General features: G+C 58.9%; 1 protein-coding gene across 1 annotated transcript; it reads left to right on the top strand.

Annotated features, from left to right (window-relative positions):
* Nucleotides 1-5855: 5855 nt before the first annotated feature.
* On the top strand, nucleotides 5856-13873 carry NR4A1 (nuclear receptor subfamily 4 group A member 1). The gene is made up of 7 exons (XM_082849725.1): nucleotides 5856-5938; nucleotides 8790-9652; nucleotides 10461-10590; nucleotides 10898-11049; nucleotides 11375-11577; nucleotides 11664-11842; nucleotides 13133-13873. Exons 2-7 carry the CDS (start codon nucleotides 8792-8794, stop codon nucleotides 13387-13389), a joined length of 1782 nt encoding a protein of 593 aa, XP_082705851.1. The 5' UTR covers nucleotides 5856-5938; nucleotides 8790-8791; the 3' UTR covers nucleotides 13390-13873.
* Nucleotides 13874-14256: the final 383 nt, after the last annotated feature.

Raw genomic sequence — 14256 nt, forward strand, 5'->3', positions numbered from 1 at the left:
GTGGAGACCTTGGGCAGGCACAGGAGAATTTGGTGGGTTGTTGATGTTGTGCGAGGTGGTGGGAGACCCCCCTAGGGTCGGGGAGAGAAGAGCTGGCCAGGAGCTGAGCAGACTGAGGGGCATGGAAGGAGATTTTTTTTTTTTTTGGCTGTGTTGGGTCTCCGTTGCTGTGCATGGGCTTTTCTCTAGTTGCGGTGAGCGGGGGCTACTTTTGTTTGCAGTGTACGGGCTTCTCATTGCCGTGGCTTCTCTTGTTGCGGGCTCTAGGCGCACGGGCTTCAGTAGTTGTGGCACGTGGGCTCAGTAGTTGTGGCTTACAGGCTCTCGAGCGCAGGCTCAGTAGTTGTGGCGCACGGGCTTAGTTGCTCCGCAGCATGTGGGATCTTCCCGGAGCAGGGCTTGAACCCGTGTCCCCTGCATTGGCAGGTGATTCTTAACCGCTGCGCCACCAGGGAAGCCAATGGAAGGAGATTTGAGGAGGCTACAAATGAGGTGTGGGTCGACTCTTCCCAGAGGACCTCCATGATCTTGTCTGTGTTTTCCAGCTCTGTCTGGAGGTTCTTCCTGAAGTCTGATCTTGTTGCTTTATGTTGTATGTGGATTCCTTCTGGCCTGATAGCGGGCTGGAGGTTGAGACATCACTGGAGTGGAAATGACCTCTGTGGAGAGAGGTCTGACCTGCTCAAGTAACCAGCTCTCTTCGGAGTATCAGTTGAGCACTTGCTGCACACAGTCCGGAATTTCCCTGGTGCTGGGCATACTCTCATCTCCTTTCACGCAGCCCTGGAGAGGGAGAGGTGGGGATGGGGGTACTATTTACCTCTGGGTCTTGAGAAAGGAGGGTGCTGGCTCCCCAGTCGAGCTGACGGCGCTGGTGTCTCCTTTCTGTGCCTCCCTCAGGATCCTGCTGCGGGTCCCTAGAGCCTCAGCCCCCAGATAGTGCTCCCATTTCACTGTGAGCCTCCCCCTTCCGTTAGTGACTTGAATTCTAATAGCACCGGGACTAGTGATGTTGTCAGCATTGGGCAGATGAGGAAACGGTCCCGAAGAGGGCAAGGGACTGGCCCCGGGTCACACACCAGGCTTGCTGGCTCCAGGTCAAAGATGCCTCTGAGAGTTCCTTTATCTTTTGCCTTTGCTGGGGCTGGGGTGAGAAGTGGAGGGTGGCGGCTGACCTGCCCGTGTCCTTGGGAACCTGTTTTCCCGGGAGGTAACAACACGTGTGGTCGTGGCAGGGCCTGGACAAGGGCCAGAAGATCAGACCTGGGCCTGCCCCTACATCCCCAGTTCCCAGAGCTGTCCGTGGAAGCCCCCTGGGGCAGTAGGCAGAGCTTCCCTGCCCACTGCACAAATCCCCCTGCCTGCTGCCAGGGCAGGAAGAGGAAGTGGCCGGGTCAGGCCTGGAGATAGGTCCTGGGGCTAAGGTGGGGAAGCTGGGGTGGGGGTTGGGGGGGAGGAGGCAAAGCTCACTCCCTCTGCCTACCCTGTGGGAAGGGTGTGGAGGCCCATGGGTGAGGATGGTCTTGGCGAAAGTAGGGCAAGTTCCTGCCCTTTGCTCAGCAGGGGCAGGGGCCAGCCTGAGGTGGGCGGGGCAGCGTGGGAAAGGGGCTGTGCAGTTCCACTTCCTCCGTGTCCTATTTACCCACCGTCTTGGCTGGGGGACGATGGTGTACTTTGGCTGCCCATTTGCGGCCTGCCCTGGGCTACTTACTGTTGAGGATGCATGAAGGGGCCTCCTGCCAAGGTGGGAGAGACAGGGCCTTGCCCTCCCGTTCACACACTGGTTGTCGGGGGAGGGATGGCCTGAGCACGAGAGTCCCCGAGCCCCACAAGATTTGACTAGCAGGGGCCAGGCCCGAGCTGAGTGGTTCAGAAAACATACTGCGAGAGGACCCCTTTCTGATGTCAGATGCTGCGGCCTCTCCTAACCGTAGCTGTGCTCTTGAGTCTGTGTCGATAGAACGAATAACGTAATGAGAAACAGCCACTGTTTCTCTGTGATTTCAGGAAACTCTAGCAGCATCTGCCTCCATTTGAATAAATATGTCTCTTCCATTTAGGTGTGGCTATTTTTGTAAATAAACTTTTCTTTCTGAAGGTATAACATACATACAGAAAAGCATGCAAATCACAGACGTGAAATCTTGAGAGCATAGAGTGTGATTACGTTTCCATACTGAGCACACCCAGGTGACCACCGTTCAGACTAGGAACTGGGACGCTTCCAGCCCCCCCCCGAGACGCCCTCGTAGGCACTGCTGTTTCCAGCTTATAGGCCTTGTGCGTACCAGCTCTGTGGTGCACTTGTGAGACTCGAGGCTTGTGAGGCCAGAAGCCAGAGCTCTGGAGTTCAGAGTTGAGGGCAGTGGGTCTAGCGCAGAACTGGGAGTTCGGGGAGTCTGATTCCTGGCCCCTAAGCCTCCTCCTCATTTATAAAATGTAGGTGGTAATTCCAAACGTAGACGGTTAGGGAGAGGGTTAAGTGGAAGAATCCACGTGACGTGCCCTAAGCCGAGGGTCTGACCCTTCACTGGTGTTCCTCACTCCCCCACCCCCAAACCCTCCAGTGAGAAGGTACTTATTATTAAGAGTTAGGCTGGTCCAGGAGGGTGTTATGAGCTGATGTCTTAGAGGATGAGTAGGGTTAGAATAGAAGGAAGAGGAACAATGTGCCCAATGGGTGGTGGGAAGGTTTAGCCCAAGGTCTTTATATTGGGGCAGCGGGGATCCTGGGGGTGGTGAGGGTAGATTGGTGGGCTGTGCTGTGCTGTGCGAGCCTGACCTTGGGCAGCTGTCTCGTCTCCAGCACAGCATCTTTCCCTGCCCTTCCTGTGTTATCATGGCCCTGCTTTACCTTCTGGTCCTCACCTCTAGTTTCGGATACCTCTGCCATCATTACCTGTCTCTTTCCAACCCTTACCTACCCCACAATGAGCTGTTCACTCTGACCTTGCTCCTAAAGGTTGGGCTTAGTGGGGTCCCTTGGAGTCTCCGTCCAGTCTTCGACCAGCTTATGCTCCAGGTCTCCCAATGTCTGCATCAGTTATGCCTTTTCAAGAGTTCCACCTTGGCCAGATTCCACCTCAGAGCCCCAGGCCACCCTCCCTGGAGGGCATCTGGCCAGCAGGGATGAAGCCTGAGGTCCCCAAGCCCCTCTCGCCTCTCCCCTCTCTGTCTTAGGCTAGGTGCTCCCCGGGTGTGTTCCTTTTTCTCCTTATTTACTTACTTTCAGAGTGTAGTGTGTTCCAAGCCCCCAGCATCCCCCACCTCCACAAGCATGGCCAGGTGGTCGCTGCTGCTGTCTCTTCCACCCTCTGCCTTTGGGGCAGCAAGACTGCAACCTCCAAATCTGCCATCTCCCACGGAGATGGGGCCTGGGCTGCAGGCACAAATCTGGAGCCTGGATGCTGAGACGTGGAGATTTAGACTGGGGACCTGGACAGCTCCTCACCACACTTGAGTTCCCTGGGGCTCCTGGGTGGGCCTCCCCATGGGAAAGGTAGGGGATGGTCTGTGTTGCTCTTTACAGATGGACAGTGGTGGGGAAAAAAGGGGGTGCTAGGGCTCAAGGCTAGGTCAGCTTTCAAAGAGCCATTAAGGCTGCAGCTAATATACTTTTTCTTGTCTCTTTTTTTCTTTTGCTGATGAGTTTTGGAGGGAAGAACACTGACCTGGGAAGAACACTGGCCTGGCTAATCATCTTTTGCTAACATATTAGAATTGTTTTTATTTTCTGAGGAAGGCCCTTCTGGGCTGGGGGGCGGGGGGCTAGGTGGGGAAACCAGCCCGTGACCCAGCTGGGTTAGTTTCACCAGCCCGGACTTGTTCGTGCTTCTGAGCAAGGTGCAGCTCTTCTGGGAGCCCTTGGGTCCTAATCTGCAAAATGGGAAGACATGAATTATATTAGTGGTTTCAAAGCAGTTTTAAGCTGTGGAATCCTTTTTATCCAAGTAATATCTTCTGCAAAAGCCCAAGACAAAGAAAAACAAAACTTTGGCTAAACACCATCCTGCCCACACTTCATCTGCACGCAGGTGGCCGTTGAAGCGTCTTTGGAAGATGTTTTAGCAAAGGCCAGAGCTCTCTGAAGACTGGTCCATGTTGAGACTGTGGGCTGCAGTGCGGGAGCTATGCTAGGTTCTGACCGGTTCACCGAATGATGCTGGTGTTACATGAAGACTGCTCCATCCGTGGTGGGCAGTAGGGTTTGGGAAGAGGAGGCAGGCTGGTGAAGGGGCAGTTTCTTAATGGGTGCGGGCAAGAAGAAGGGAGAAGGGGAGGTCGTTGGCCTCAATCAGCTGGTCTGCTGCCTTCAGGCACCAGTGAGGCGTGGGCTCTGGCTGGCAATTAGGAACGGAGGATCCAAGAGAAGTTCCAAAATAGAATTTCAGGAAAGAGTGAAAAGTAGCACGTGGGGCATCAGGAGCAGAGATGGGTGGCAGGCGGGGAGTGCAGAGACGGCAAGCTCTGTCTGGAACGGGTGACGTTTGAGGTGCTGGTGGGACCTTTGAGTGGACAGAAGTGGGGGCTGGAGAGCAGGGTGTGGGAAACCTGAGACGGAGGTGAGAGTGGAAGTGAGGAGCAGGAAGTGCCTCAAGGGTAGAGGAAAGTGCTGTTGGGTGACCAGGGGAGGCCAGAGTGGGGTCCGTGGGCGCAAGCTCAGTGTGGAGAGGGGAGAGGGGCAGGGGTGTGGGGAGGGGCTCTCTTCTTCTAAATATTAGCCTTTTCTTCCTTCCTCTCCCACCTAGCAGGCGAGGGCTCCCGGGAAGGCTGCAGGTGGGAACTCCTCGATCATGGACAGCGGAGGCTGTGAAGGGATCCCCTAGAGATGTAGTCAGGTTCCACCCCAGTGTGCCACCACCTTGCTCTGTGGCCTTGAGCAACTGCTATTATTTTGCTGAGCCTGTTTATTTATAAAGTGGGGAAGAGTCGGCACAGATTCGAAAAGATTTCTCAGGCTCCACCCGGTTCTGAAATTCTGTAATTTCCCAACTAGAGTGCTTTCACCCTGTCAGGGACTGGGGAGGGTAGTGGTGAGAAATCAACTTCAGCTGTGAAGCACAGCCAGTTGGCCTGTCTTGGGCTTGGCGAATCCCTGCCCTCCGGAAGGTACTTTGCATGAGAAATTGGGGGGAGGGAATAAGTGTGTGTGTGTGTGTGTGTGTGAGAGTGTGACAGCCCGAGACCCCGCTGGGGAAGAAGGGTCAAGTGCAGTGGCAGCGCCTTGGGCTGAGGTGGGGGGCGCAGGTTCCCCGGGGTGAGTCTCTGAGTTGCCCGCCCCAGCCCTGGGCCTTCCCCGTGCCCGCTGGAAGGGCTGGGGAGGGTGCAAAAGCGGAGCCGGGCGCGTTCGTGGCTCCCGGGAGCCGCCGGAGGGTGAGGAGCTCCTCGTCCGGGGAAGCCCCGCAGCCACGGCGCTAGAGCACCCTTTTCTTGGGCTCTGGCCCTCGGGCTGCTTATTTCGGCTCCAGGGGCCCCGGGCCGGTGCTGGGTCCTGCCGGAGGAGCCTCGCGAATCCGCGAGCTGCTATTTTTAGCTGGCGTAGAGGGCGAGGGGGGACTATTTATAGATCAAACAATCCGCGCTCCCTGCGTCAATGGAACCCCGCGTGCGTCACGCGCGCAGACATTCCAGGCCCCCCCTCTCGCCCCGCCTCCTCGGGCTCTCCGTCCCCGTGCCTACCCCTGGCCGCCTCCCGCCGGAACCGCGCCGCCCCCCGCGCCCTTGTATGGCCAGAGCTCGCCCGGCCGCGTGCGTCAGTGGCGCCCCCGCCCCTCCCCGTGCGTCACGGAGCGCTTAAGAGCAGGGTCCGGCGCGGCCGGGAGTCCCAGTGGTGGAGGCTGCGAAAGTTGGGGGAGTGTGCAGGACCGCGGGAGCGCACGCGGGACCGGGCTGCGACTTGGGGCGCCGGTCCTGGGCACGGGGAGCAGGAGCCAGCCGGGTAGGTGACCCCCGGGAAGCGTGCATCTCCACAGAGCTCTGTTTTGGGTTGGGGGGCTTGCTGCATGAAGGAGATGGGTGTTCGCGCGGGCAGAAAGGGTGTTTTAGGGTCAGCATGAAGGAGGGCGGGAGTAGGATGCAGTTCTGGCGTTGGGGGTTAGCGGTTGGAACGGGATGAGGACTCAGATCGGACTGGAGTTTACTGAGCGCTGTGTGTGTGTGTGTGTGTGTGTGTGTGTGTGTGTGTGTGTGTGTGTGTGTGTGTGTGTGTGTGTGTGGCGGGGGGGGGGCCATGTCTGTGCAAGGTGGAAGCCACAGAGGGTTAGGTTGGCGCCAGCAGTGGGAACCTGTTCAGTAGGAGACTGGCTGGAGTTCAGTCTCCCAGGGTCCTTTAGTGGGCACCGGGCGCCTGGGACTTAGTTGCTGGTTGGGGTCTCAGTACAGTGTGCGTGGGGGAGAAGGTGCACAGAGCTTGGGCTGCTGGGATGTATCTGACTCCTACCAGGATTGAATTTCCAAAAGGGTCTCCTTCTTCCCAGCTTGTCAGCTCGCACCCCAGCCGTTAGTTGTTTTCTTAACACTTTAGAGGCTGTGGCTTAGTTTGTGGTGACCCGCAGCTGGAAGTTTCTCCCTGGATTATCTAGGAGAGGTCTAGATTGTTGAGGTCAGCATTGGCTGAACTGTGCAGGGGGTGCTGCTGTGTGTTGGAATAGAGGCGTCTTCTCACCGGCAGGAGCAGGGTCTCTGGAAGCGTAGGGAAGATTGTTTTTACTGTAGCTTGGATCTGCGTCTGTCTGCGTGTGTGAGAGAGAGGGAGAGAGGGAGAGAGGGAGGGAGCGTGGTGGAAAGCGTCATCCTTTGGGATCCTTGGATCCAGTTGCTAATGTTGCGTTCTGTGGTGTGGTACCACCTAGAGGATACCAGCCCTGCCCCACTCCCGCCTTGGTCTATGTTGGATCACACAGGTAGGGTGCAGCCTGAGGCTTGTTCAGCACGACAGGTGCAAACCACAGTGTTGCCAGGACCCGCCTGAAGCTGGATTCTCCCTGCTCCCTCCTTCAACCCGCCTCTTCCTTCTCCCTGTGCTTCCGCCAAAGGCTACATGTAGGTCCATATCTTGTGTCATTAAGTACCTGCAGGAAGGCAGGGGTGGGGGTAGTTTGGTGGGGATTGATCCGGATGTGGGACGTCCACGTGGAGAAACGGGATTTGAATAAGGCTGGAACGCCCAGCCCAACCCTGTGTAGCTGCTGCCTCTTTTCCTCCACCCAAACCCATCCCTGCCCAGGCTGTCGTAGCGCAGGCAGACGTGGCCACCCTTACCTCTTGCAGGTGCTCAGTGCCTCTGGACGGGTGCCACTGGGTGGGTGGGGCCAGAGTTTCTGGGGGCTCTGTTGTCTGGGTTGGTTGTGGGAGTGTCAGGTCAGGGGTGGAGCTGCCCTGTCCGGGGCCCAAGGAGGTGAGAGAAAGGCTAGAACCAGAGGACTCCCTGGGCTCTTGGCCAGGAGGTGATGCCGGCCTCGGCCCCTCCTGCTGTCCCCCTTGACTATGGCACTCTGCTTCAGCTTCCTTTCTTACCCAGCCTCCCTCCCTGACTGATGAGGCCAGGGTCACGGAGACCGCCAAGCCAGGAGGTGGGATGGGGAACCGTCCCGGAGCCTCCCCTGCGTTAGGTCTTGACTTGTCTGCGAACTTAGGGATCCCCCCGAATGATGCTCCGTCTGCTCCTTCAGGCTCCTCAGGTTTGGGGCAGGGTGTGACCACCTTTGCCTGAGCTCCTGGTTTCTTCAGGGCACAGAACTCTTTAGCGGAGGGACCCGGGCTTCCGGCACTCACCAGCAGGCTCCTCCTCTTCCCTGCACAGCCATCTCCAGCCTCCTGGACTCTTGAGTGTTCTCATAAAAATAACAGGGGGAGACGCTTTGGGGGTAGCAGAGGAATTCCTCTTCAGGACTTCTCCTGGAAGCCCAGGGCTGCTTTCTCCCTCACGCTCCCCCTTCCAGCACGCGGCCTTTAGAGGTCTGGAACCAGGTTACCTGATCCCCTGGGGAGCTGGGGACTGGGTAAGGAGGCCGCGCTCCCTTTCTCTTTGCTTCTGGGAGCATCCCAGGCAGCGTAGAGTGGGTGCCTGTCCCCAGATGGCAGGACTGGGGTGCGCGTGGGATCTGCAGCCTTTGCTCAGTACGTAGGGTGGGGACGGGTGGGGGTGGGGGTGGAGGGGCACAGGCTCGCTGCTGCTTAGGCTGCTTTCGTAGGCAGCTGGGCCTTCACTCCCAGCTCCTTTTCCATCTGCAGGATGTCCCTCAGCCCAGGCACTGGCACTGTGTGGGGAGGAGGAGAGGGGGTTTGGGAGAGGCTGGGCCATGCCTGGGAATATTCCCAGAAGTGCCAGGTTGGAGGGACGACATATCTGCTCCCGGGACTGGGCTCAGGCCTTGCCTGGCTGCCTCTCCCACCCACCCTTCTCCCAGCCCCCACCCATGCCTTACCCAGTAAGGGAGGGGCAGGGGGCTGGAGGAACACAGCTTTCCCCTGTTCCAGCAGAGAAATGCTGGCTAGATGCCTTCCCTAGGGTCCCCAGGCTGCCTGGGGTGTGGCTGGCCTTCCGACTTGAGCCCACTCTTGCTGGGCCATTGCCCAGGGGCTTTGTGACATGGAGGTCGAGACGGTGCTCTGGCTGGGGGCCAGGATTCCTGGGTTCTGTGGTGGGCTGTGGCCCTAACGCCTCGTGTCCCCTGTCTGGCTGGGACTCCTGCCACCTGGCAACTCAGGGGCCTATACTTAGAGGTCAGGCCTCAGGCTTCTCTCACTGACTCCCCCCTTCCCCACCCTTTGGTCTCTTCCTTCTCCAGAGATGCCCTGTATCCAAGCCCAGTATGGGACACCAGCATCGAGCCCAGGACCCCGTGAGCCCCTGACCCCCGAGCTCAGCAAGCCCACCATGGACCTGGCCAGCCCTGAGGCGGCCCCCGCTGTCCCCACGGCCTTGCCCAGCTTCAGCACCTTCATGGACGGCTACACGGGGGAGTTTGACACCTTCCTGTACCAGCTGCCGGGAACAGCCCAGCCGTGCTCCTCGGCCTCCTCCTCGGCCTCCTCCACGTCTTCATCGTCAGCCACCTCCCCTGCCTCCGCTTCATTCAAGTTCGAGGACTTCCAGGTGTTCGGCTGCTACCCCGGCACCCTGAGCGGCCCTCTCGACGAGACCCTGTCCTCCAGCGGCTCCGACTACTATGGCAGCCCCTGCTCAGCCCCGTCACCGTCCACGCCCAGCTTCCAGCCGCCGCAGCTCTCTCCCTGGGACGGCTCCTTCGGCCCCTTCTCGCCCAGCCAGACTTACGAAGGCATGCGGGCATGGACAGAGCAGCCGCCCAAGGCTTCTGGGCACCCCCAGCCGCTGACCTTCTTTTCCTTCAGCCCTCCCCCCGGCCCCAGTCCCAGCCTGGCCCAGAGCCCCCTGAGGCTGTTCCCCTCGCAGGCTGCCCACCAGCTGGGGGAGGGAGAGAGCTATTCCATGCCGACAGCGTTCCCAGGCCTGGTGCCCGCTTCTTCGCACCTCGACGGCTTGGGGATGGTGGATGCGCCCGTGACCCCAGCCAAGGCCCGGAGTGGGGCTCCGGGTGCGAGCGAGGGCCGCTGTGCTGTGTGTGGGGACAACGCCTCTTGCCAGCATTACGGTGTCCGCACCTGCGAGGGCTGCAAGGGCTTCTTCAAGGTACTGGGCTGCCCGGGGGGTAGCTTTTTATGAGAGGTGGGACAGGCTGCTCTCTCACCCCAGCAGGGTCTGTGGTGACTTCCCTTGGGTTCTCCTCCCAACAAGTTCTGCTCTTTAAGCAGAGGGCAGGCCTGCCAGGTGGGCTACTGTCCTGGGAGCAGGGAGCTGGGACCTTTTCATGCTGGGACTGGGGCTGTAGAGTTATGGAGGGAGGGGTGAGAGCTGGGCAGAGGGTGCGGGCTGCAGGGGTACCCACGAGGGGAAGTTCAGTGGCCAGCCTCTAGCTTTCCTCTGCCTGGCCTCCCCCCACTCAAGGTCCTGGTGGGAAGGGGGGCCCCAGGCACTCGTGTTCCTGGCGCGAGATGAAAGGATCTGAGAAGAGGGCTTGGTGCTTGAGGGCTGGGGGCGGACTTGGGAACAGGCTGTGTGTTTGTCCCAGTGCTGGGTGCCTGCTTCGCTTCCCGTCCCCACCCCCAGCCCCTCCTCAGCCCTCTCGTGTCTGCCCCAGGGAAGGGGCAGGCGGACGCAGGCACGTTAAGAAGTACCAGCTGCTGGGGAGCCCCGAGCCCCTAATCTTGTGTCCTGAGGGTGAGGCCGAACCCTCCCCCAGTGTCCCCAAGACTTTTCTCTTCCTTCCCCCACCCATCCATCTCTCCCTCCCCTGCCACCCAAATGTTAGAAAAATAGCTGTGAACAGAGAGCGCTTTTGTCTGCGATGGCAGTAGGATCTGGTCGCTTCCCTCCCCTGGGCTCCCCCCATCCCCACGCTCTGACAGCGTGTTCCGTGTTGCCCCCCCCCCCCCCCCAGCGCACAGTGCAGAAAAATGCCAAGTACATCTGCCTGGCTAACAAGGACTGCCCTGTGGACAAGAGACGGCGAAACCGCTGCCAGTTCTGTCGCTTCCAGAAGTGCCTGGCTGTGGGCATGGTGAAGGAAGGTGGGTGGCTGGCACAGGCCCAGTGGGACAGCGGCGGGCCTGAGTGGGGTGGGGCCGGCAGAGTCCCCCAGACATTTGTTCTGGTGGGCCGCAGGGCAGGGCATGCCTCGGCCCTACTTCCTCCCCGACCTCTGGTCCACCTGCCTGCCTTGTGGTGGGGGAGGTCCCTGCAGACTCCCCTGGGTCTCGGGGGCTCTAGGTCCTTGCACTTGGGGTTGCTGCCCAGCACTGCTGGGCACGGCTTGGGCTGAGAGGCCCTTCCCTGGCTCCTTTCCTCCCTTGCTCACCCTTGCCCATTTCCCTGCAGTTGTCCGGACAGACAGCCTGAAGGGGCGGCGGGGGCGGCTCCCTTCCAAGCCCAAGCAGCCCCCGGATGCCTCCCCTGCGAATCTGCTCACCTCCCTGGTCCGGGCACATCTGGACTCGGGGCCCAGCACTTCCAAACTGGACTACTCCAAGGTGAGGCCCCGCCTACCGCACATTCAGCGCTTTCCTGCACATTAGAAAACCCCCAGTTCCACAAATTGAAAAGAGGAGGCCCCTCCAGGCTGACCAGATGGGGAAATGTACCCCTTTGGGCAGGGGCCAATTAGAAAAACGTGCTCCTTCCAGCAGCTGTGGCCCTGGGTTAATATGTGAGAGTTGGCAAGCAAGTGTGGGCGGAATCTCAGCTCCACTCTCACCCCCGGGATCTGACATCCGAGGGAGGGCGCGTCATGGCTGTACATGGCGGCCTTGGTGCGGGGCTTTCCCTGGGGTCTGACCCCGCCAGGCCGCTTCCTAGTTCCAGGAGCTGGTGCTGCCCCACTTCGGGAAGGAGGATGCCGGGGACGTGCAGCAGTTTTACGACCTGCTTTCGGGTTCCCTGGAGGTTATCCGCAAGTGGGCTGAGAAGATCCCCGGCTTTGCCGAGCTGTCCCCTGGGGACCAGGACCTGCTGCTGGAGTCGGCCTTCCTGGAGCTCTTCATCCTCCGCCTGGCCTACCGGTGAGCTTCCGGCTGTCTGCTCACCCTTCACCCTGCCGCCCTGCCCTCCAGCCCCTCTGACTCGTGTCTGCATCCCTGCCCACCAGGTCTAAGCCGGCTGAGGGGAAGCTCATCTTCTGCTCGGGCCTGGTGCTGCACCGGCTGCAGTGTGCCCGTGGCTTCGGGGACTGGATCGACAGCATCCTGGCCTTCTCTCGCTCCCTGCACAGCTTGGTCGTCGACGTCCCTGCTTTTGCCTGCCTCTCTGCGCTTGTCCTTATCACAGGTGGGTGGCTAGTTCCACAGACCTGGGGAGATGGGGAGGGCCTGAGGGCCTGGCCCTGGATGGGCGGGCACCTGGCCCTTCCTGGGCCCCCACCTTGTGGAGCGAGGGTGATTAGATGCAGAGAGGGGTAAGCATGGCTCAGGGCAACACAGCTGGCAGGTGGCAGAGCCAGGCTTCAGGCCCAGCTGTGGCTGACTGCAAACCAAGCCAGCCTGTGAGTTATCCCAGAGGACCACAGATCCTGATCGTGTAGGTGTCATGTGTGGCCTGAAGTTTGGGTTTGTTTTTAAAATCTTAATCGTGTTACACACAGGAAGTTTTTACAAACGGAGCATGTGCACATAAACAGCACCTAGATCAAGAAACAGACATGAGCTTCCCTGGTGGCGCAGTGGTTGAGAGTCCGCCTGCCGATGCAGGGGACACGGGTTCGTGCCCCGGGCCAGGAGGATCCCACATGCCACGGAGTGGCTGTGCCCGTGAGCCATGGCCGCTGAGCCTGCGCGTCTGGAGCCTGTGCTCCGCAACAGGAGAGGCCACAGCAGTGAAAGGCCCACCTACCGCAAAAAAAAAAAAAAAAAAAAGAAACAGACATGACCGGGACATCAGAACCCCTCCTTGTGCCCCCTTCCTGTCATCAGTTCCCCAAAAGGTGGCTGCCACCCCGACTGCTAATAGCACAGATTAGCTGTGCTTGTTGTGTACTTTATGTAAATATAATTATGCCGGATGGAGTTTTTGGCATTAAATGCGGAGGTTTTCGGGTCTCTTTATTTTTTAAAGCACCAGAATCTGCCCCCACCTCTTTTTCACTTAATTTTTTTAACTGAAATTTCACAAAGCTACATAGGGCAAAAAACTGTAGGACGAAATCTGAGGCGCTCTAGGCTGCAGAGAGAGTGTGGTGGGTTTTGAGGCCCGCTTTCCTTGGAGGTGGCCTCTGAAACACTGCTGCTCAAACCCAGGGTTTCTCACAGTCTGGGGGGAAAAAAACCAAAAGCAACACTGGCCTCGTCAGAAAACCTGCGTAGGGTTTTATTTCCTTTTTGCGACCTTAGGCAAGTCATTTAACCTCTCTGGGCCTCACTGTGTCACTTGGAAGATGAGGATAATGAACGTTGCTGCCTTGCTAGGCTTCTGCTGGGGCTCAGAAGCGGGCTCCTGTGCTTTTGCACAGTGCAGAGGGCTGTGGGGCCTGGTCACTGGCGGCCGTTCCAGAGACCTGGGAGAGGCCGGGGAGAGGGGCGTCTGCTTCTCAGCTGTGCAGCTAATCCTGCACCTTCCCCGCAGACCGGCACGGGCTGCAGGAGCCTTGCAGGGTAGAGGAGCTGCAGAACCGCATCGCCAGCTGCCTGAAGGAGCATGTCTCGGCCGAGGCAGGCGAGCCTCAGCCCGCCAGCTGCCTGTCGCGCCTGCTGGGCAAGCTGCCCGAGCTGCGGACCCTGTGCACCCAGGGCCTGCAGCGCATCTTCTACCTCAAGCTGGAGGACTTGGTGCCCCCTCCGCCCATCGTCGAGAAGATCTTTATGGACACGCTGCCCTTCTGACCCCAGCCCGGGAACACGCGTGCACTCCGTGTGCACGCTCACACGCCACCCCACGTGCCTTTAGCCCACGGCCCACGGACCCCTGGAGCACCACCCCTCAGCCTGGGCCTGAGCTGCAGACTGGCCGCCCCTCCCCGCCACCTGCTCTGGGAGGTCGGCAGGGAGTTCATGCCCTGGGGGAGGGGGATGCGTTCACAGGGGTGACCCTTACTATTTGTCTTACCCCCCAGCCCAGCCCTGGTCTTTATGTTTTTGTAAGATAAAACCGTTTTTAACACACATACCGCCATGCTGTAAATAAGCCGAATGCTGCTGTAAATACAGGAAGGAAGAGGTTGAGGTGGGAGTGGGGTTTGGGAGGGAGGGACGGGCCCCCACCAGCCTCCTCCTACTTGCTCTCTCTTCCCGCCCTCCTTCCCTGTGTACATAGACTCACTCTAGGAGGAAGACAAGTGACAGATTCTGGCATTTATATTTGTGTATTTTCCTGGATTTATAGTACGTGTCTTTTCTGATTAATATATTTAATATATTGAATAAAAAATAGACGTGTAGCTGAAGCTAGGATCCTGTCTCTCTCTGACACCCTCCCCCCCTACCACCCATCCCCCAAATGGCATGAGAGGCAGGGGGGGCACCCATAAATCTGGGATGTTACCAGGCTGAGCTTACTGGCCTCAGTTTACTCATTTGTAAAAGGTGGAAATAATCGCAGCTGCTTCATGGGGTTGTTATGCAAAGCACTGAGACTAGTTTCCGACACGGAGAAAGCTTCTGGGAAGCAGGCCTGGCTCGTGGATGGGGCCTGCGCCTGGAGGCTGATTCATCCAGGGATAAGAGCACCGGCTTTGGCTGTAAGTTCCTAGC

The sequence above is a fragment of the Leucopleurus acutus genome (genome assembly GCF_964270905.1).
Source record: "Leucopleurus acutus genome assembly, chromosome: 11".
NCBI classification, from domain to species: Eukaryota; Metazoa; Chordata; class Mammalia; order Artiodactyla; family Delphinidae; genus Leucopleurus; species Leucopleurus acutus.